This window comes from Athene cunicularia (genome assembly GCF_003259725.1).
Source record: "Athene cunicularia isolate RWA chromosome 1 unlocalized genomic scaffold, athCun1 chr1_part1, whole genome shotgun sequence".
Taxonomy (NCBI): Eukaryota; Metazoa; Chordata; class Aves; order Strigiformes; family Strigidae; genus Athene; species Athene cunicularia.
The window spans coordinates 127,492,389-127,514,811 of record NW_020799091.1 but is presented as its reverse complement, the minus strand read 5'-3'; the positions used below and the strand labels follow the sequence as shown (position 1 = coordinate 127,514,811).

The 22,423-nt window shown below is 44.6% G+C and overlaps 2 protein-coding genes across 4 annotated transcripts in view; one reads left to right on the top strand and one right to left on the bottom strand.

The window, feature by feature from the left end:
- The first annotated feature begins 6 nt into the window (after positions 1–6).
- On the top strand, positions 7–7,484 carry C1R (complement C1r). The gene is made up of 11 exons (XM_026848161.1): positions 7–82; positions 847–1,075; positions 1,327–1,519; positions 1,702–1,845; positions 1,993–2,189; positions 2,665–2,812; positions 2,896–3,017; positions 3,614–3,692; positions 4,104–4,244; positions 5,868–5,942; positions 6,174–7,484. The coding sequence occupies exons 1-11, from the start codon at positions 75–77 to the stop codon at positions 6,974–6,976; spliced, it is 2,139 nt and encodes a 712-aa protein (XP_026703962.1). The 5' UTR covers positions 7–74; the 3' UTR covers positions 6,977–7,484.
- A 3,583-nt stretch (positions 7,485–11,067) lies between these two features.
- Positions 11,068–22,423, bottom strand: part of C1S (complement C1s) — a 22,791-nt gene continuing 11,435 nt past the window's right edge. The window contains exons 1-12 of one of the 3 annotated variants that reach the window (XM_026848178.1): positions 19,683–19,713; positions 19,172–19,232; positions 18,563–18,767; positions 17,131–17,308; positions 16,745–16,870; positions 16,293–16,492; positions 15,924–16,077; positions 15,576–15,691; positions 15,267–15,345; positions 14,885–15,022; positions 14,308–14,379; positions 11,068–12,299 (exon numbers count right to left, since the gene is read on the bottom strand). In XM_026848178.1, coding sequence (XP_026703979.1) covers positions 11,506–12,299; positions 14,308–14,379; positions 14,885–15,022; positions 15,267–15,345; positions 15,576–15,691; positions 15,924–16,077; positions 16,293–16,492; positions 16,745–16,870; positions 17,131–17,308; positions 18,563–18,767; positions 19,172–19,176 — 2,067 coding nt within the window. In that variant the 5' untranslated portion in view covers positions 19,177–19,232; positions 19,683–19,713 and the 3' untranslated portion in view covers positions 11,068–11,505. Of the gene's footprint in view, positions 12,300–14,307; positions 14,383–14,884; positions 15,023–15,266; positions 15,346–15,575; positions 15,692–15,923; positions 16,078–16,292; positions 16,493–16,744; positions 16,871–17,130; positions 17,309–18,562; positions 18,768–19,171; positions 19,233–19,682; positions 19,717–22,423 lie in introns of those variants that run through there. The other 2 variants (XM_026848169.1, XM_026848187.1) reach the window with 2 other exon arrangements.

Here is a 22,423-nt window from a genome sequence, read left to right as displayed (position 1 = left end):
GCTGTCCGCCGCTCCGGAGCTGCAGCCGAAGCAGCGGGAGGACGGGCCGGGCTGCGGGCGCGGCAGGAGAACGCATGGACATGTGAGTGGGGGGCCACGGGGGGGCACATCATTGCGGGGCTGGAACGGGAGGGCTAGACCCTTCCAGAAAGGAGAAGGGGTCAAAGGGGATAAGCTCATGCTCGCTGTTCCTCCATTACTTTGCTGGCACATAGGGCCGAGGAGGAAAGGATCTTCCTGGCTGATGTTTTCATGCGGGCGGTGAGCTTGTCTGGGAGGAACACCGATAGTCCCGTTCCTCAGAGGGGAAGAGGGCAGATCTTCAGAATGAGGAAAAAAAAATGAGTGCCAACTTCTGGAGGAGAGAGATCAAGGCAGGACTGAGCAGAGAGCTGCCCAGCAGCCATGGCAGGGCTGCTCCTCAGCAGACTGAGCTTGAGATCTTCAGATTCTCACCAAATGAACTAGGCAAAGGTCCTAAACTAGCAATAACCAGAAATGACCTCTGGCCCAGAGCCAAAAGGAGCCAAATTTTCTCTGGTTGTAAGGGGTCCAGGCCCATGACTGCTGGGAACAAGCAGATGTTGGTCAGGGACTTCACCCAAGCTTCTTCAAACTGTGTCCCAGGTTGATGAATTTCATTGGCTAGGTCACAATGCCTTGCTGGAACCTGGGTAGTGCTTCATTTCAGCTGTCCTCCTTGTGCCTGAGTGATCCTAGCCAGGAGTTGGACCTGCAACTTGGATTGGATTCCATTAGACAGTTCACAAGTCACTTGTACAGTCTCCCCTGATTTTGGATGACCTGATTTTGTGTAATGTCTTAGTTTACTTGCCATGTTCACAGGCACGTTCCTTTTCTCCTGTGGGCCTTCCTCTTTTTTGGAGTGATCAGTTCCAGTCCAGTCCCAGGAAGGCTTTTTGGGGAGATCAGATCCCCCAGTTATCCCAAGCCATATCCCAACAATAACATCAGCATCTGGGATATCCACATCCCAAAAGGCTATGTGGTGAAGCTGACCTTCAGATATTTTGACCTGGAGCCATCTGAGTCCTGCTTCTATGACTATGTTAAGGTATGTGCATATATACATCTGGGGTGGTATGTGCATATATACCACCAAGGGGTGGCTGGAGATGGGAATTTAGTGGCCAGCACATGCCCTTCGTTCACCATGCCTCCTCTCACGCTTCCCACAAAGGAAAGGGAGGAGTTAAAGATAGAAATGGGCGGAGGAGATACTGGCAACTCATGGCTGGGTAATAGTGATGCATGGAGCAGGCTAAATTTTATGAGGCTACAGTGATTTCCCTTTAACCTTGACAGATCAAAGCAGACAAGAAGGACTTGGGCCGATACTGTGGCCAGCTTGGGTCAACCAGAGGCAATCACCCAGGAAGAAAGGAGTTTGTATCCACAGGGAACAGGATGCACCTGGCGTTTCACTCGGATTTCTCTAACGAAGACAATGGCACAGTGATTCCCTACAGGGGCTTCCTGGCCTATTACCAAGCTGTGGGTGAGTAGGCAATACCCTCAGCATGCAGAGAGAAGCTTGAGTGGCTCCAACCAATTTTCCTCCTTGTCAGGCAAATAAAGAGAAGCTGCAGGCAAGGATATGGATCTCTATGTACTTTTAGTGCACAGCAGAGAAGTTTAACACTTTCCTCCCCTTGCCCCTGCGTCTCCCTATATCTTCAGATCTTGATGAATGTGAGCCTAAGAATGCTGCTGAGAAAGATGAAAGGCCTCAGTGCCAACACTTCTGCCACAACTATGTGGGTGGCTACTTCTGCTCTTGTCGGACTGGCTACCAGCTTCAGAGCGACCACCACTCCTGCAAAGGTAAACTGAAATTTTGAAAGATGAGAGGGTTCCAGGAAAGGATGCCTTCAGCCAGGAAGGGTGGGAGAAGTGACTTAGGGAGCAGCTTACAGGGCTGCATAAGACACAGCTACACAGTGTGACCTCTACTTTCTTCCTGTACACTAGCGGAGTGCAGCAGTGAGTTGTTCACAGAAGCATCTGGGTACCTGAGCAGCCCTGAGTACCCCCAGCCCTATCCTGAAGACCTCCGATGTAACTACAGCATCCGTCTACAAAAAGGTCTGTCTATCATCCTCAAGTTCTTGGAACCCTTTGAGATTGATGACCACCAGCAAGTCCACTGTCCTTATGACCAGCTCAAGGTACTGGAGATAAGCAAACTCTACTTTCAACCGTGCTGCCAGACCTGGACAGGAATTGTGGGGACACCACTATTTGGATGAGAAATACAGGATCAGTATAGGGAGAATGCCCCAGCGTGAAAGACTGAGCTCTTCCCTTGTCCTTCCCTCAGTGCACTTAATTACCATTGTCCGGAGGTCAGAGGCTCTGGATCACAGGCCCCTGTGAGTGGAGCCAAATAAATTGTCCTTCTTCCAGTTTTATTTCCTGTTGATTTGATCTCAGGATTAGAAGGGGTTGATAGCTCTGATTGCCATGATAAGGGAGAAGCAGAGCTTGTGGTAGGTCAGCCACTTGTTCTTATCAGCAAAGATGGGTCAGACAACCAGCCCTATTCATCACCATAAGCACTGTGGCAAACTTGGCTGAAAGAAGGATACTGAAGCAGAGAGGCATGTGCGTTTCTGTCCCGGTGATACATGTTTTCTTCATCAGATCCAAGTGCGAGGGAGAGAGATTGGTGAATTCTGTGGCAAGGAGTCACCTGGCAGCATTGAAACCAACAGCAATGAGGTGGACATACTCTTCCTCACTGATGAGTCGGGGTTCAGCCGTGGCTGGAAGATCCACTACACCGCGGAGAGTAAGACATTTCTTCCCCAGGTGATACTACAGCCTATCGACACCATTGTTAATACCAACTTACTTTGTCCTGTTCTCCAACAGAAATACGGTGCCCACAGCCTGTCCCACAGGATCAGTTTACTGTCATCAGAGACCTGCAGCCTATGTATCAATTTCAGGACTATTTTGTTGTCAGCTGCAAGACTGGGTACAACCTGATGGAGGTGAGATCCCTTCTCCTGCTCCCTTCAGCCATATTCTGGCTTCACTTCAGTTTGTGTAAGTCTCTCACCTTTCAGTAAAACTTTATTTGTAGATTTCACTCTTGGCAACCTCTTGCAATTTCTGTTTCTTCCTTGCTTCTAGCAGCTTTCTTCCAGTGGTTTCTCCTTTCCTCACTCCCTTCCTTATGTAGTTACTGTTTCACGAAGCCCTGGTAGAAGATGAGAGACAAAGATCCCACGAAACCCTGGTAAACAAGAATATCTCTTGGGAAGGATATGAAATCAGACTTGAAGCAGAAGATGTTACCTGCCTCCCTTGCCATCCTGTCACGAAGACTGGGTAGCACCCCAGACTTGTCACGGTTTTATGGTTGCTGGCTGCTGATACCTTGGCCTGCTATGAAGAATTTGTAGCCTGTGGCAAACACAGGATAGAGGGAAGGCAGCAAAGGGAGAGAACAGCAACTGGAACTGACTGCAGAGGGGCAACTATTGGACAGCAGTGAAAAGATGGGCACGGAGAATAATATTTTAATGTGGGGAAAGGAATGTAAGGCTCTGTACAACCAACAGAGATGTTTTTCTCTTCCATGCAGGGCAACCGAAAGCTGCTGTCCTTCACGGCTGTCTGCCAGGCTGATGGGACATGGCATCAATCCATGCCCCGCTGTGAAAGTGAGTGATCTGAGAATGGGCATTAAGCCCCCCACTGTGGCTTTCCCCTTCCAAGAACATGGGGAGTTCAGCCTCTATGACTCAGTTTCTCAGTGGCCGTAGACTCATGTAAATGCTGGTTGGAAGGACCTGTGGCAGTCCACTGTTGACTTTCATTACATTTTTCTGCTTGCAAAAAATTAAATCTTTTTCCTTCCTTACAAAAATGTATAAAATATCACTAAAGATTTGCTATATTATTGTAACATCTAAAAGCAAGAGATCCCAGTCCAGGATCCATTTTGGAACAACTTCTCTCTGCCCACTGTACTAACTGGTCCTTCACATCATGGCTACAATTCAAGTCAAACCTCAACCTGCAGTCAGGAAGCCTGTCTGATTCTTTTTTTTTTTTTTTTCTCTTTTCTGTAGTTGTAAACTGTGGCAACCCTACAGAGCTGACCAATGGGGCATTCAGCTATGTTAACAAACCTGCAAACAATGACTACCAGTCAGTGATCACATACCGATGCAATGAGCCATATTATCACATTGTCACTGGAACAGGTGGTGGTGAGTCCTAATCCCACACAGATATTGAAATCTGTGCATGAAAAGCCCTCTCAGATTTCCAGTTGGATTTCCCCAGGCATAGGGACAGCTCTCCAAACTTTCCTCAGCTCTGCAGCATAGCTCCTGAGGCTTGTTGTCTTAGCCTGTTCCCAGAGTCCCTCACATCCCTCCTCCATGCTCTCCTTAACTTTTGCAGAAGATCTTATTCTCTCATCTGTAGTCATGATTTATTCTTCTCTAGTGGATTTCATTCTTTTGCTGAAATTTGAGGCATAGTGTCTGGAAATCACCAAAATTCTGAAACATCGCCACACCAGTCCAAGTTGCTACAGATGCAAATAAATAAACCCGTACTCGACTCCACTGTAACACTGTTTACCTCTTTGGGATATTGTTCAGCAGCAGAAACATCTAAGGGCTAAATAACATACATACCAAAAAATCTATTTTTATGCATCAGGTCAGAAAAATTAAGGCAGCATTCAAAACCATTCACATACCATGTTTTTGCACCTGAGACATGATTTGATGACACAGGAGATTTGGTTACAAGAACAGTATATGGAGTTCATGATTTCCTTGCCTTGGCTGTTCATTTGGCCTCTGCAAGAAAATGTGGATTTTTAAGCTGAATCAGTTCCTGGATATGGTTGCCAGCATGGACACACAGTTGTGCCAGCACGCTTGAGAGAGGTGACATGCTACCACTGGGGCCAGGAGCAAGCAGCTATGGAGTTCTTTAAGTTGTTACTAATATTTAATTTGGTTATTCTTGCATCTGAGTTTAACTCCTTCATAAAAAAAGTCAGAGCTCAATCTCATCAGGAAAAAAATCAGGAGTAAGTAAATATCAGCACCAGGCAAATTCTGATGGGGAGTCATCATGATGTAGTCAATTTTGAGCAAACACTTTCTTGGAAGCATCTACTACCAAGTTAAATTGTATATAAATTACTTCTAGCCACCAGCACAAACTTTCTAAGAAAAGCAAAGATGTTGGAGGTAGTGGAGTTTGTACTGAGAGGTGACATGCGAATTAGCTGACCTGCAATACAGCCTCAGAAAGAGATAGTTAGCATGTACAGTAACTAACTCATCTTTTTCCTGTTTTTGGAACAAACCACCTTGTCCTACTCTCTGCAAATTACAGACCAAAAACTTGAATCTAAAATCCATGTCTCTACTTCTATCCCTTCTTTGGGCTAAATAAGATGAAACAGTGCTCTGTAAGCATGTGGGCTGAATGAAGTTAAGACTTCACTCAGATGGCTCCTCAGGCTTTTCTTCTATAGAGGCAGTGTCTGAGCTTTACTGATCCCCTGGAACTGAGGTGCTTCAGGATGTACTTGCTATCCCAGATGGAGATGTTCCTGACTGCACCACAGGTGGCTTTTCCTGGGAAAGGGTTTCTTTGGGATGGAAGGGCTGAGTGCAGCATGTGGAACACCTTGGAGAGAGGAACCCCTTGAAAACCTATTCTATTCTATTCTATTCTATTCTATTCTATTCTATTCTATTCTATTCTATTCTATTCTATTCTATTCTATTCTATTCTCTAATTCTAATTCTTCCCACCTCATGCCTGCAGGCCTAGGTCTCATTCATTTTTCTTTCATTCTATAGACAAATTCACCTGCTCTCCTGAGGGAACCTGGGTGGATCAAGATGGCCAGGTGAGGATTCCTGCCTGCTTGCCAGGTCAGTAAAAAACTTTGACTTTGTCTGGTATTTGCCAATTCATGCTTACAGTCAGTACAGCCGGGACAACATGCAGGAAGGGGAGTGAGGATAATGGTATCAGTGAGGGAGGGCAGGGAAATCTATCCAGGAAGGCAAAAATAAGGTGAAATTGAACAGTGATGGTATAGGAAAGAGAGAGGCAATCCAGGGCAACAGAAGGTGTCGTGACCTCCTTGCATTTCTTCACAGTGTGTGGGAAGCCTGTCAATCCCGTTACTGAAGTCCAGCGGATCTTGGGCGGGAAGTCAGCAAGGAGAGGCAATTTCCCTTGGCAGGCTCTGACCGGCATCCATGGACGAGGGGGTGGTGCGCTCCTGGGTGATCGCTGGATCCTGACCGCAGCCCACACCATCTTCCCCAAAGGGGCAGGAGGGAACAATGTAAGCCTGGATCAGCTAGCAGAGGAGGCTAACATTTTCCTCGGCCACACCAAGGTAGAAGAGCTCCACAAGATAGGTAACCACCCTGTACGTAGGATCTTTATCCATCCAGATTACAACCCTGAAGATGAGCACAACTTCAATGGGGACATAGCCCTGCTGGAGCTGAAACACCCAGTAACCCTGGGCCCCACGGTTCTGCCCATCTGTCTCCCAGATGCTACCAACACCACGTTCTACATTGATGGGCACATGGGCTACGTGAGTGGCTTTGGTGTGGAAAAAAACTTTATTTCAAATAATTTGAAGTATGTGAGCCTACCGGCAGTTGCTCAAGAGAAGTGTCAGAGTTGGCTGGACAGTAAGAAGGGAGATATCCCTATGGTCTTCTCTGAGAACATGTTCTGTGCTGGCTTCCTCACAGTCAAACAGGATACCTGCCAGGGGGATAGCGGGAGTGTCTTCACAGTGTTAGACACAGCAAGTGGTCGCTGGGTGGCTACTGGTATTGTTTCTTGGGGTATCGGCTGTGCTGAAGGTTATGGCTTCTACACCAAGATCCTCAATTATTTGGACTGGATCAAAGGGATAGTAAGGGAGGATAGGCTCTGAATATTGCTGTCCTTCTAGCTCAAGAATCACGGATAGCATATAAATTTCCAGACACAACAAATCATATCTAAAGCTTTTGATGATATCCCAAAGGCTTTTCAAACATGCAGACCGTGTAACCTTCATCATGAGCACTTCTGAAAGCCACCATACTGTTTGATGAATTTTTGGTGGTACCATCAAAACTTACCAAAGCTGCCGCACCATTTGCAGCTTGTGGGATGCCTTTGTGGATGTTGTAGTTCTTCCAAATCTTATTACTGGATGAAGCCTTAATAATATCAGGAAATCTCACAACAGCAAACACGTTATTGTCTGAAGTGGCGATGAAATCATCAGACTACTGCAGTCTACTTTTGTACTCTATTGTGTGGGGAGGTGGCAGGGCAGCAAACTTTCTTGAAGGATGTGGTACTTTTTTGAAGGATGTGGCACTTTGTGCTGAGTACAGCATGAATATTCCCACTTGTATCAGTGAGATTCTATGAATATTAAAATTGCTGGAGAAAGCAGGTGTGTTACATTTTTCTGTCTTTAACAACTACTAAATATTCCCTGTCACTGAAAGCAACTTGCAGACTTTATATAGGAATTGCTTTACCCACCACTGAAGTGTTTCCAGTCCTGCAGTGGCATGTGGCAGTTGCTCACATGTCACAAAACTACCATTAGATTACCGTGTCTGAAACTCCAGGTGGCTTCAAGGGAGGCAAAAATAAGTAGTCTGTGTGATGCCACATTCAAAAGACAGGGAAGACAATGACCGATCTCATGGAGAAAAGAGCCCAGGAGCTGGCTGATAGGAATTTACTGGTCAGAATTTGAGGATGCATTTTTTTTTATACTCTATGAAATAAAGATCTGACTGCAGGACAGCAGCTCTAAAATAATGCTGACTCAGAGAGATGACCCGTCTTGTGTTGTGGTTATTCTCTGGAGTTTTCTCTTGATTAGTTTTACTACTGCATAACAACCTGCCTGTTTCTTGTGAGTCACTGAGAGAACTGAAGTCTGCAAGAGCTTGACAGGGGAACTCTCTGGGGGTAAGGTCATAGTTGCATTTGTATTGTTTTCTGTGAGATCCAGCTCCAGATCTTGTCAGGTGTCAGTATCTCTCATTTGCTTTCAAGATAATATACCCTGAGGAGTGATCTGTGAAATTGCACATCTGATACAAGTTCCTCCATTATTTCCATGGGTCAGAATTCTGTTGATTTTTCCCATTTGTAGGGGCAATAAGGGAGCGTGAGAGGCAACAAGAGCATGGAAAAACAAGGTGTCCAGTTTTACAGGAGCAATGGTAAACCCTGGCCTGCGGGAGGGAAGGGAGAATGAGGTATTCCAGGTGAAGAACAGGGAATTTCTGGGATGCTCAGTGAGTACAGGTGACAAGAACAACAAAATACCCAAATCTTCAATCTTTGTAAAAATTGTGAAAAATTACAGAGAAGCCATCTTAAAGAATCTCCTGCTTTGCAGCAGACTAGGAAACTTTGGGAAGATGAGGTATGGAGAAGAGATGATTTGTTGAAAATCCCTATAGGAATCTGTGACCCTCCTAGGAATCCCAGCTTTCCTGTATCCTACTCATCAACCATTCAGCCACACTTCTGTTTCTCTTCTCCTCTGCTGTCCTGAACTGATTTCAGCAGTTGTCTTCCTGTCCTTTTCCAGAAAGACTGGAGTAAATCGTGAGCTACTGAGTAATAATTTGTCGCTACTTGTCTGAGTGGCTCTGTGGTCATAGAAGCTAAGGGGATATCTTACCTTAGTTTGAAGGTCACTTTTTTCAAAACTTAAAACAGATTAATTTTCCCCAAATTGTACTTTGTGGAGCTATTTCTACTGCTAAAGTATCCATCACATAACCAAAGGAGAAGCTTCCTAATAGCCAGACATAGAAGTCTATAAAGATTTCCAGTGGCTTTTGCTCATGATTACCACTGATGTTTGGGCACACCTGTATGATTATGAAATTCTAAAACATACTGTGAAGTTAGAAAATACAGTTACAATGGCACCACTGCATCATTATTCTTTGCAGTATATAGTCACCTCTTTGCCCAAGAGGAACATGGACAAAGATTGCAGCCTGGACTAGTTACCAGGGATAGATACTTCCCTTTGGTGCTTCAGAAGATGAAAGCTGACAGGAGCCCACCTACTTAACAAGAAGAAGAAATTACTATGAAACTTCATACTAGATTAAAGTTGACACATACAGATATAAAGGTAAAAAGCATTCAACACCCTGTGGGTCACAGTTCCACAGGAATGTAGTATAAAATCCTTGATTACTAGCCCAACAACGAAATAAACTTTTGCCTGCTACACAAAATTGAATGTGCTTGAGCTGAGTGAAGGAATCTATATGAATTCTTCTAAGATCTGCACACATCCTCCTCACCATTTCCTAGATTCTCAGAATTTAGGCTGGAAGAGAAGGTCTCTAGTCCAGTCCACTGCTAACATCAGGATTAACTGGAGAGCTTCAGGGCCTTGCCTGAGTGTTGTGGTTTGAGTCCAGATGGCCACACAGCCACTTGCTGGGAAGAAGAAAAAATAATTAAAAGGCTCAGGAATGGAGATAAGGACACCCATTATGATCACAGGCAAAAGACAGGCTAGTTAGGGGAAGAAGAAAGAACATCACTTTAATTCAAAACACTAACAACACCACTCAACAGACAGAATGGGACAGTGAGAAGCATTACCGAATCTTAAAACACTTCCCCCCCACTCTCCCCCTTCTTTCCGGGCCCAGCTTTGTTCCCAATATCTCCACCTCCTCCCCCAGTGGGGCAGGGCAGGAGATGGGGGGTGATGTCAGTGCTGCTGCTTCTTCCTCCAAGGAGGAGGCAGCACTCTTCTGCATTCCCCACCATGACCCCTCCCCATGGGATGTATCTTCTTGTGATGCTCCACCCTGGGTCACCTCCACATGTTGCTCCTCCCAGCACCTAACTGCAACGGTGGGGGCTGCTTCTGCCTGCAGAGTCCCGGGGGTCCCCCACAGGCTGCAGGCGAATCTCTGCTCCTCCAGTGACCTCCATGGCGGCAGGGGGGTCCCTGCCGTCTCACCACGGGATACAGGGGGCGGTCCATGTGCTAGTGCACCTTCCCCCCTTCCTCCCACTGACCTTAGTGCTCACACAGGTGTCCTCCTCGCAACTCCTCCTCAAAAGTCCCAACCCCCTCTCAAGTTTTCCTTCTTAAATAGGTTATCACAGAGGTGCAGCCACCATCACAAATTGGCCCAGCCTTGGACAGAGGCGGGTCTGAGTTGGAGCCAGGGGAGCTTTGAGAAGCTTCTTACAGGAACCCACAGCTGTATCCCCCTCCCCTGCTAGCAAAAACCACACCACACAAACCCATCACACTGGGCAAGTATGAAGATGTCCAAGGACTGAGATTCCCCAGTCTTCTATGGCATTTGTTTCAGTGCTGACCCACACCCTGGGAAAAAGCCCGACTGGAAATTCCCTTATTGCAATTCATGTCTACTGTCTCTTGTCCTGTCACTGTCCACGTCTCTGAAGAGTCTTGCTCTGTGTTTTCTCTAGCCCCCCTTTAGGTATCCAAATATAGCAATTAGACCCCCCTCTTAGTTTCCTCCTTTTCAAGCTGAACAAACACACCTTCCACTGTCTTTCATCATATGCCACCTGCATCAATTCCCTGAAGGATATCTGTGAGTGATATAGGACCTTCTGGAGCAGAAGACACCCCTAATGCACATCAGGTATTCTCCCACAACACTACTTCTCTAAATCAAGAAAGCCTTATTTCTTATCTAACACAAAGTTTGAAAAATAAAGCCCTGAGGACAGGTGAATTAAAGGATTTTGAAGATGCCTCTTCTGTTCAGCTTGATTCAGGAGTCTGAAGTCCTCACTGCTGGCAATGGTTGGTTAATGAGATGCGACCATCTCAGAACTTCATAAAGACTCTTAGGTAGAGAGGTAGCACAAATTACACATTGCTAAAAGCTGCAGTATAGTGGGTCAAAATGTCACTAGACACTTGATTTAGGGAGTTTCAAGGAGAACACTGTCTAAACTGAGATGAAAAAAGGCAACACACACTCAATAGCACATTGCACTAAAGACAATTTGGACATTCTTTAATGCTGTTACTCTGAACAATACAGGAAATACATGAATCAGAAACCAGACTCTGAACCTACCCTGGGAACCAAAACAGGCCTCTTCATTGAAACGTTCCTGTCAGGTGCTGCATGGCTAGGTCTTCTCCAAAGGGGAAAAAAATGGGATAGAAAAAAAAGTGAGAGGAAGCAGAAGGAGCCTCTTTAAACAGAATAGCATCTTCCACTGATGCTACAAGTGGAAAAAAATAGAATTTCCATTCCTAGATGCGATGACAGTGAGAGAAACAGATACATATTCCTGACTCTCCACTCAGGACAATGAGTAGGCCCATTAAAATACACAGAGAAAACAGGATCACAGCCAACCTGAACATGTAACCACCACATTTAGAAAGGGTGACTGTGCTGAATTGAGAAAGAGCTAATCCTGCCAAGCTTCTGCATCCTCATGCTTGCTCATGGTCTCTGTAATCCAGTCCAAATAACGCACTACCTTGGTGTAAAGTCCAAAGGTACCACATCTTGGTCCCCAGGAGATCAGCCCGGCCACATAGTACCGTCCATCATCCAGAGGATCTTGGATAGCGTAGGCTCCACCACTGTCCCCCTTACAGCTGTCCTTGTCACCACCAGCACAGATCATATTGTCAGTGAAGCGGTAAGCACTGGAATCAGCAGAGCCCTCTGGTTTCACAGATCGGCACTTATCCATGTCCACCACAGGAATTTGGGCCTTCCAAAGATAAATAGGCAGTCTTCCTTTCTCTCTCTGGCCCCAGCCAGCAATGTAGCCCAGAGTCCCTTCTTGCAGCTCATACTCAGGTGATTTACCAGGAAGACAGAGGGGTGAGATGTTTGGGCCCATCTTCACAGGATCCCTCAGCTTCAGTAGCGCAATATCATTATCAAAATCGGTCCTGGTTTCTATGGGCTGCTTCTTCCAGCCAGGATGGATGAATGAAGCCTCTGGGATCAGCTGCTGGGCCTCCCGGTACAGAGATTCTCTACCAACATTGATTACCCCAGCATACATGTTGGGTTGGTCAAACCCCTCCAGCACATGAGCTGCAGTCATTACCCATCTTTCAGAGATGAGTACACCACCTCCTCTTGGGTAATCAAAATACACCTGCCAGGGAAAGTTGCCCTTTTGTGCGAGGGTGCCTCCAAAAATCTTTGCTTTCTCTCGGATGGGATTACTAGGCACCCCACAGACTGGAAAGAAAAAAAGAAGAACCAGATGGGAGAATTAGCAGTTACAAATAAGGGGGGTGAGGGGGTGTCTTTGGTACTACTAAAAAGCCCATAGTCCTGTGTCCTCTAAATAATTTTTGATTCTGAGTAACCGATGTTTATATTCTATGTGATGAGAGTTTGCAGCTAGTGTTTACAGAGGAATTCAAGAAAATTCAAGCAAAACTACTATCAACATTCAATTTAGGCTGAAAATACTCATTCTCAAATTCTTGTTCTGGAAAGCAGTTGTCAACCTGCCACTGATTTAAATGCATTCTAGTCAGCCTTTTTGCTTTGCTGAATTATGTCCTGTAAGTGAAAGGATTGTCTTTGAAAAAATATTTGCTTAAGTTCTTAGAAATATGACACTGCTCTTTAAATTTCTTTTTTCTGTTTGTGAACTCCAGATAGTCTCAGGTTAAGTGTTCAGATTTGTCACTGATGTTTTACCATTTTATCCTCTCCATTCTTTTAGTATGTAAAATCTCAAGCAGTAGATTAATGGAGATCTTATCTGTGAGTTTGTGGGTGCAGTGATGCTCTGTGCTCTTTGAGTAAAACGTTCTACAAGGTTTTGCAGAGTGTGATTGCTAAGGGTATAAATAAGGCTGGACAATCTGACACAGCTAGGAAACTGATTTCTTATCACATTGTCTTGTTTACATTGAACATAATATAGTCATATTAAGGAACTATAGCCAGTAGGTAGTTTCCAATTTAAATGAAGCAGAGTTTGTTAAAGGTCTGTAGTTCAACCTGTTCATCCCTAACTGCACTTCCCCCTGCCTTCCTAACTGCAAAGCCAGGTTGATCAGGGGCTTTGACAGGCAGCTTCTGATCATCTGCAAGGGTTGTGATTAGCCAGCCTCTTTGGAAAACAGTTCCAGTGCTCCAGGGGAACACTTTTCCTTAAATACTGTCAGAATTTCCTTTGTTGCAACTTGTGCCCATTGCCTTTCAATGTCTTTTATTGCTGTGTCCCACTGAGAAGAGTCTGGCTTCATATTCTTTGTAAACTCCTCTTGGGTAGTAAATTCCCTGAGCTTTATCTTACAATTTGCCCTGTGCACTTCTATAGTCCAAGTCACTGGCTGAGCTGGACCTTAAGAGGGCTGAAACATCTTCAACTGGATCTTGTACTTTCTTTGTCAATGAGGATTTGGGGATTTTGAGTAGTGAACAGGCAGCATGTACAACTAGCCCTAGGCATACTGCTTCCTCTGAGAGGGTAAGTTGAAGAGCATGTGGAATATATAGGATTTTAAATTCTCTCTATCAGCTGGAAGTTAAGACCCAGCAGTTAGGAGGAGGAGTAGTACCCATGCACTTCCCTTCTCGGTGCCTCCCAAGTACACACAGAGAGGATGAGAAGGTCCTTGACATGGATTTTGCTCAAGCTTTCAGACACAGTAAGTGTAGCTGAATACTGAAGGATACTTAAGAACCTTAACGGTTTAGGCTATGACTTCCAGTAAGAGTAGTGAAAGACCTATGCCTCTAGTGCTGCATTTGCAGTGCTCAGCAGATAGCTGGGCAGTAACCCCCAGGAGAGGTTTGAAGAGAAGTTACAGCTCTCAGCGTAGCTTGAGAGGGACCAAAGACAGAATGGTCCAGCATCGCTGGGCATCTCTTCTGACCTGTCAGTCTTTTTGCTACCTGCAATGCAGACAGAGATTTAAAGCACTGAACAACTTGAGAATGTACACACTTGTAGGTGGGGAAACTGGTGCAGAAACACACACTGATACTTGAAGAGGTCCCCTAACACCAGATATTATGTTGCCCACTTTTGTTCCCACTTTCTTTCTGCTGCCTCATTTGACCTTTCTTTGAGGCCCACAGCTTTCAGAAATACCTGTCCAATGTGATTCAAACAACACAGAAAAGATCAACAGTACTTTCAGGCTTAACAGTTTCAAGACAGAGAGATGAAAGAAGCAGTGGTCTTCATATGCTGCATGTACACATACACAGTTTTTGGTAGTACCTGGGACACACTGTGGGAGCTTTGTTCCCATCTCTTTGTTGACCCATTCTCCACTGGCTGAGCACTGATACACTGCTTGGAAAACACACGTAAGAAAGAGTGCCATAAGGATACAATTAAGATGAAGAGAAAGTAGCATTACTGTGTAAGATGATATATTAACCTTCTTATTTCCAAGGCAAGCACAGCTTGGTAAACATTGCTGAGATCTCCCCAGAACTACACAACCCCTCCAGGGTGCTTCTACCCTATTTTGGAGGGATCCCATCTAATATATTTCTTAAGTCCTTTACTTCTCCACCAGAACGATGTGCTAGATGTGTCAAAAATATCCATGGTTCACACACCCGGCAAATGGAGAGAGGACTTGCTAATACATTTAAGGTCAACAGCCCAAGTAAAGACATCATTAGAGTGTATTCAACACAAAAGCATCACAAAACTACTGCCTGCAAGCCCACACCAATAAGAATTCAGCAGTCTTGATCTGATATAATCCCAGCCCTATGATGATGCTGGTATAGCTTCTTGGCCTCTGATCAAATAAATATGTTTGTATAGCAGAGGCAATGCTTACCATCCCCTTTGGTTTTTAGGGTATAGTAAGGTGCATCACACTGATATCGGAAAGCAGCTTTGTACAAAGGCTCACGAAGTTCAGAGACGTATACAGCTTGGGCATTGTCAATAGGAATGGGATCACCACAGTTCACGGCTGTAGAGAAGAAAAAACTGATCAAATACAAAGGGGCATCCTCACCCAACAATATGATTATTCTGTATGATGGGAACCACTCAGCTCCTCTGGTCCCTGTACAGTCAGTGCTCACTTCCTCGGTCCCTTCAGCATGCTCACATCCCAGTCCTTCAGTGGCCTCCTAATCTGGGGACACAGCAGATCTAGAGCCTAAAGGCTCCATTCCAGTCTGCTTCCCACAATACAGAGATGGTTCACTTACGAACACAGCTGAAATGGGAGTTGCTCCATTCACCATTGTCCTGACAGCTGGAGTGAAAACTCAGGATGCTGTCTTGTCCCTCGGGAAAAGAACACATAATCCATGTAAGTCACTGGCCACAAAATACATCTGACATGGACACTCCAGTGGAGGGTCCTCAAAATGCTGCAGTGGCTAGAAATTTCCAATTACTACAGCTGAGGTGAAAACTTTTGAGTTCCCACAGGTGCTCAGGACACCTGATGAGAAATGGCATTAGGAAGCTGCTGAGAAGGCCAGAGAGGATATATGTTTTTTTATGAAACTTACCCTCACAATTTCATATCCTTCCACACAGGTCACCTTCACATTGTCCTTGAAGATATACCTGTCCTTCTTTGGGTCAAGAACAGAGTTGGGGATGACGCTTGGGGGACAGGTTACAGCTTTGAAGAGACAGGTGTAAATCAGTGATGAACTGGTGCAAGATTTACCCTCCTTCCACCTTCCAAGTTCTTTCTCTCCAGTGATTATTTTCCCCAGTAAACAGGCATTCTGTTTACTCAATACCAGTAGCTGCGAACATGTTAACATGCTGCTGTACCATGAATCTGACCTGGGACAAACTCTCTCCCTAACTCAGCAGCAGCGGGAATGCCTTCCCATGTGTTTACTCACGATCCCCGTAGTAGCGGATTTTCCAGCCTTTGTGCTGTACTGTATGGTCTGTCTGGAAGATTATATCAAGAATGTTGTTCCTAGTTTTGATTTCAGGAGGACCTGTGAATTTACTGCCACAATAGGGACCAAAACGCTGCTTTCCAGATACAATCTGGGAAAGTAACAAACAAGAAGAAATAATACTAAATGTATTCAGAGAGACATTCAAAGGTATATTCAATATATACATATTCAAATGTATTCCCAAGAACTTCAAAAGGCAACATAGTTGGAAATGAAGTTAAGCAGCCATAGAGTCTTCTGAGTATGAGGACATTGAGAGCAGATCCAGAGCATCCTGACTCCCTTCCTAAACCACACACTTACTGTTAAGCTGTCGTGGCAACTCCCTTTTGAGTCGGCTGGTTCAATGTCAAAGTCTCCAGTGCGTATGGTCAACACCACAAAGTAGCCTGTCCTCAAAGCCACTCGGTACTCACACCGCGAGTTCTCTGGGTACTGGTTGGGATAGTTGGGGCTGGAAATCTCCCCTGATGGCTCAGTGAAGATATTTCCACTGCAGTTCACTAGGATTAAGGAAGGAACACAGGTAGGATTCAGGGAAGGAAACGATCTGTGGATGAACTGACATCTCCAGTCTCCTCAGTCACCTGCATTAACCATATTACGACACCACACCTTTCCAAGAAACTAAAACCAGGGCCACTCTCTATCCATTTAGTCATGGACAAGTTGACAGAGAAGGTCTTCCATGTACAATATCTCACTTGGACTAAATTAACTCTTGCTGTTGACCACAGCTCATGTAGATCTCTTACCTCCACATGTTTTCTTATCCTCATAGAGGAAAAAGTCTGGTGGACAGGTACAGAAGTAACCTCCAATATAATTATTACAGTAATGACTGCAAGGTTCATCCACAAAATCCGTGCACTCATCCAAGTCTGCAAGTGTGAAAACATGAATCAGCCAAGATTAGGAGAGGGCCCTAAGTGCAGGAGGAAGACGACAAAGCAAAGCAAACACTAGTGGACAACAAGGAAAAGGTATCTCTAAGACAGCATTTATACTGGTCATGTTGAAAGCAGCCCTGTCTGCTGGGATCTCTTTTCAATAAAGTATTCTTATAAGGAAAATCCTCTCAGCTTTCCTCCCCCCTAGCCTGGACACTACGGAGATTCAGAGGAGGCTGTTTTAACCTTACCCACTGCAACATAGTAGGCTGCAAAACCAGTGAAATGCTCTTCATTAGAAAAGTCTGATTGGAAGCTCATAGTGAGGGTGTTATAAGGGACATGAAATTCCTCCACAGTCAAGGAGTCAGGGGCACGAGGTTTCTTCCGCCCACAAAGCAGACCTTCAACATGGCCACCAGCCAGGATCTGCAGAAGAATGCAGAGAGGTCTTATCTCCATTACTGCAATAAGTGTAACTACCAACACTTGAGTCTTTCAGCTTACAGGTGGCTACCCAAAGGCTCCTAAATTGCATCCATTTCTCACAACATTCAGATAGCTCTCCCAGGCACAGTTATGTCACACAGCCAGCAGGAAGGACCAAGGCTGCTGTGTCATCCACCGAGCTGGCCAAGAGTGGAAGACAGCCAGCCAAGGTACAGCCAAATAGAGCCCCTAAAGAACTGGTTTCATTATATTTGTAATACACTTGAGGAGTGTTCCCTCCTACTGACTTTCCAGCTGTGAAGGACCTGTCTTAATTGCTCAGATACAAATTAATCCAGAAAATTCTCTGTTAACATTTTTTCCTCAGGCCCACTTGTATAAAAAAAATCAATACCATGGTTCAAAATGGTAAAAACAATCCCTGATGATCTGCAAAGCAGTCTAACTCAGTTTGTTGCAAGATGACACACGTTATTACAGCTCCCAGCAGAGCACATCCATCCTACTGTCCCACCTTGGTCCTTCTCCAAGGTCTCCTTCTAGTGCTGCACCTGATCTTACTGCCCCTTTTCACACATAGATGTTGCAGGATAGGATGGTCTTATTTCTGTCTCTTTGTGTGGAAATTCTTGATCTTTTGTGCCTTGTGGGACAACGTGAAGCAGAGCTAGTGGGTCTCAAAGTTTTAAGAATCCTGTGGTGCACAGATCATAGAAAACTGTGATGCAATGGACCACAGCACTGAGTGCTCACTATTCATACACAGATCTCTTGATTGTTTTGAATTTTCATCATTTCCAATCAATTTCTGATTGCATTAAATCATCCATGTCCATTCATAGATTAATTCTGAATAATTTCAGGGACAGAAAAGCAACACCCTAAGAAAATGGTCCTTTCATACCTAGGGTTCACTAGCTAAGAATATATCTTGCAATAGGGAGGTGTCGGTGATGGCCAAGAAGGCTATGGATATGAATGTAGGAGAAACATGGGGAGGGAGGCATAGATGGGACACTCAGTTGTCAGACAATGTTCATGTGGTTATGAGGCAAACAAATCAATTTAGTGACTGCTAGTGCAGATACACTCAGTCATCTGGCCTTCTTGGAGCTCAGAACAGAAAGGATATGTCTATCTCCTCTTCTAGCCCCAAGCTCTGTACACAGCTTTGCTGTTCTGTGCTCTGATCTGCATTCTTGTCGTCTGCTCACTTGAGGATGGGGACAGTACCTTCACAAAGTCATATTCACAGTTCTGTGATGGTTCAAGGTCCATATGTGTGAAATAAAGGCGAATGCCATATCCCGAAGGGACCTGGATCTCCCAAGATTGCTGCACATCATTGGGATACACCTGAGGATAATTGGGTGACAAGATCTCACCATACATGGAGGCTCCATCAGCCCAAACAGGGAGACAGAAGAAGATAAGGTACCTGAGAAAAGAGGAAGGAAGATGACATTGCAGTAGTCTCCTCTGTCCGCATATGCACACAGTCCCAAGTGACAAAGCTAGTTTGGCTGTACATAGCATGCAGCATAGCTCCTGGCTTTGGAGCCAGTGCTGTGGCTGTGTGGGGCTTGTCTTTCTCCTGTAGACTTTCACACAGAAAGAGTACAATCATACTCTCTGATCCTCTCCTGCTGCAGGTAATGCTGCAGGAGTTGAACACAGGGGTCTTAAGTGCTATTCCCTACTTCACTGCCTTGTTCTGGAGGCTATTTGGGCTATAGATACATTCAGATTTGAGAACTGGTACAGTACTACAGGAAAAACTCCTAATTTATAAAATGAAGTTATTAATAAACCTGAGTTTCCCTTGGAGATTCAGTAACTCACCACATCTGGAAAAAGCAGATCTTTCTGAAAGCTTTCAGGAATTGGACTTTGGAGTTATGGCCTGGGACAAAAAACAGTGTGATTGATTAATGTTGCCTGTGCTTCTGCATGTCTGCTAGGCAGGTCAAAGACCCTAAAAACCCAGCATCTGGAGAACAGTTGATGTTTTGCCTCAAAAGCAAGTGTGTAACTTTGTTCCTTCCTGCATACAGCAACCCCAAGCATCAAGAAGGGATACTAGGCTCTGTACTGACAAAATGGAGAGATGGTCTCTATCTTGGTACTCACATTCTACCCTTACGACCACCAGTGTCTCCAAACACCAGCACAGCAAATTAAGACAGAAAGCACCTCCCCCCGCCCCGGGCTATGAATTCCATTCTTCCCAGCACCTCAAAAATTATGCCCAGACCCTGGGGTTGGGGAGCCTTTTGTCCTGACGCTTCCAGCTGCCAGACAGCAATGCTCAGCACTATTTTCCTTTCTTATTTCTAATGCTTGCAGTATTTACCTTCTTTCCCTAGTTCGTGCCTCTTCTCTCTTCTCTTCTTTCTCTTTTTCCTTCCTGTGCACAGCCTCCTGCCCAACCTACCCAAGACTGGGGTCTGGGGAACAGAGTTTTTAATTTGCAATATAGCAGCACCCTCTGTCTGTGGGATGCGGCTTGCGAGCCTTCTCTCTCGGGTGAGATGCTCGGCTTGCCGGCTCTAGGCAGGACGGGGAATTTCCAGAAAGAAGTTGCACAATCCTGTTGGCTCAGGCTGCGAGGGGGAGCACGCAGATCTGGTCCATATTAGGCATTTTCGGGAAATCAGATGACTTTTGGGAAAAGGGAGGGAAATAGAGCCTCCCGTCTCCTCCTCCTCCCCCTCCCTTTTAAAAGTTAGGAACAAAATCCAAAGGGTGTAAAAAAGGGAGAGCTCACATGAGAACTGGCTTAATGCTTTTGCATGGAAAAAATTGATCATCCTGTCCAGAGACCACTTTGCCAGAGTCCACTCTGTTACTGCAACTTGATGGCCACAGGGCTGCTGCTCCTCATCTGATGCTTCAGAGACCCTTTTCTAAGGGGAAGAAAAAAAAAAAAAAAAAAAAGGAAAATATAGTGGCCAATGTTGTGCCTCTCTGAAGGCAGCAGCGGGAGTTAAGAGCACATAGCTTCGCTGGGTTTTGTTATGGGAGCACTCCTGTAAGTAAGAGCTTGACTAAGAGCTCTTAACTATCTCTAGTTACCAAGTGAACTTAATGTAAGAGCAACTGTTCATCAGACTTAGCTCTGGAGCAAGTTAGATCCTGAATAAGTTTCAAGACTTATGGCAGGTAGGACCCTTAATCCATCCAGCACCCACAAGCCAAGACCAAAATACCACCATACAAGCTAAAAGACCTGCCACTAATACTCTAGAAACCCCCTCCTCCTCACAAACCAGCTATACTGGGACTGGACTATAAGTGAAAATGTAAAACTCATTAAAACCTCTACCCTTTATAGCCAGCACAGCACACTCCAGAGCTTGTTTTAACCAAGAAAAAAAATATTCAAGTTTCAACAGGGTATAGGCAAAGTGTGTTAGCAAAGCCCAGATGAAAGACTCCTTTATATTGCCAAGTGAAACACCTACATATGAATCATAACTGACTTCATCATAGACAGGATAAAGGCTTTACTTGAAGAACATGCCTAGTCTGTTTTCTTTGTCAAACTGAGAATGGATAGAGAAAGAAAATAAAGCATCATCTCACTTCTGATGTCTCTCGGGACTACAGCTTGATGTTTCTGAGAACCAGGAAAACAGTGATAATAAAAGATACACAACAAACCATGGGGAAATGTTTCCTCCTCTGAACTGGGCAAGGTAAAGACCCTGGCACTGACTCTTCAAGTCACATTCATATTTTAAAATAGTCACAGCAAAAGTAAAATGAGTGTGGGCCGATATATTATGCATGTCATTTCACTGCAAGTGAATTGTATGTTTTCATATAAACTTGACTCAGCTTGTCTGTAGCTGTCCTGGTTCAGCTAGGATAGAGTCAAGTTTTTCCCCAGCAGAGATTGAGGGGGAAGGGGTCTCCAGCCAGGTTATTCATACCATGCTGACGTCAGGTCCAGGGGCAGAGCCTTTTTATTTTTCGCTTCCGGTTTTGGGTTTTGCCATACACGTGGCGGGTTTGCTCCTTGACCATTTTGCGGTATTTCTCTGTATATCCTTTGTCTTGTTCACTGTTATTGCTGTTTATTGTTGTTACCATTGATACTGTTGTTATTCAGATTGTTCTATCACTCTGTTGTATTAAATTTCTTGTTATTTTAGCCGGGGTCTGTGCCTAACTTCCAGCCCGACCGGCGCAGGTGGGAGAGGGGCAACGGCAACGTGCTCTCTGATCCCAGCAAGGCTTAAACCTGCACAGTAGCAATGGTAAGTTAATACGTGTATGAATATTAATAATTCTTTAGAAGACATTCACCTATTAAGAAAAAAATTGTTGAAGTTAAATAAAAAGGCATTTTTTCTGGGCACATATCGGCATAATGCCAGCTATTTATGCAGAAGACCAGTGATATTGATGTCTATATTTACACTGAACACACACAGATCATTTCATTGCATTTGCCTAGGTCTGTATTGTTTTTACAATTCATAAGATGAAACAGCTAGGTAATATATTTTACAATTCACTCAAACTATGTCAGAAATTTTATTAAAATAATAATTTAATAGACAAAATCATGCCATTAGGGTTAATAAATGATAACATTAAGTTTGCCAATGCAATATAATTCTGCTCAGAGGTGCATGCATTCTCTTTAATTCCTAAATTACATGACACATACTAGTTTTCCCAAATTGCATAACACAAGCCTTTTTTTTTAAAGATGACTCAGAGCTGTGTAGCTGTAACCTTTCTGCCAGATGTTATGAAGAATGGTAGTGTTCTGGTTTTCATAAAATTACCATCTAAACCAGGCTTGACTGGCTTGTCTTCCCCCAGGAAGCTGGGAGAAAAAAAAAAGAAAAAAGCTTTTCCTGAGTTCTTAAGAAAAGCCACTTTCCCATCTGGAAACGCTGAGTGAGCGCATGAAACAATGGAAGTAAATACCAAAAGAGAAAACATAACATTAACTAGGTTGAAATCCATCAGCAGGGAACCAAGGCTACGTAAGCAGCTAGTAAAATATCCTTGATCCACCAAGACTGTGGCAGTAATTTGCCCGTTTCACATTCTGCCAATAAGAGTATTCAAGGGTTT

What these genes read in the sequence shown, in the direction of transcription:
- C1R (XM_026848161.1), top strand. An exon ending in GGCCTATTACCAAGCTGTGG is followed by an intron (nt 1,520 to 1,701) that starts GTGAGTAGGCAA and finishes CTATATCTTCAG; the next exon opens with ATCTTGATGAATGTGAGCCT. An exon ending in CGACCACCACTCCTGCAAAG is followed by an intron (nt 1,846 to 1,992) that starts GTAAACTGAAAT and finishes CCTGTACACTAG; the next exon opens with CGGAGTGCAGCAGTGAGTTG.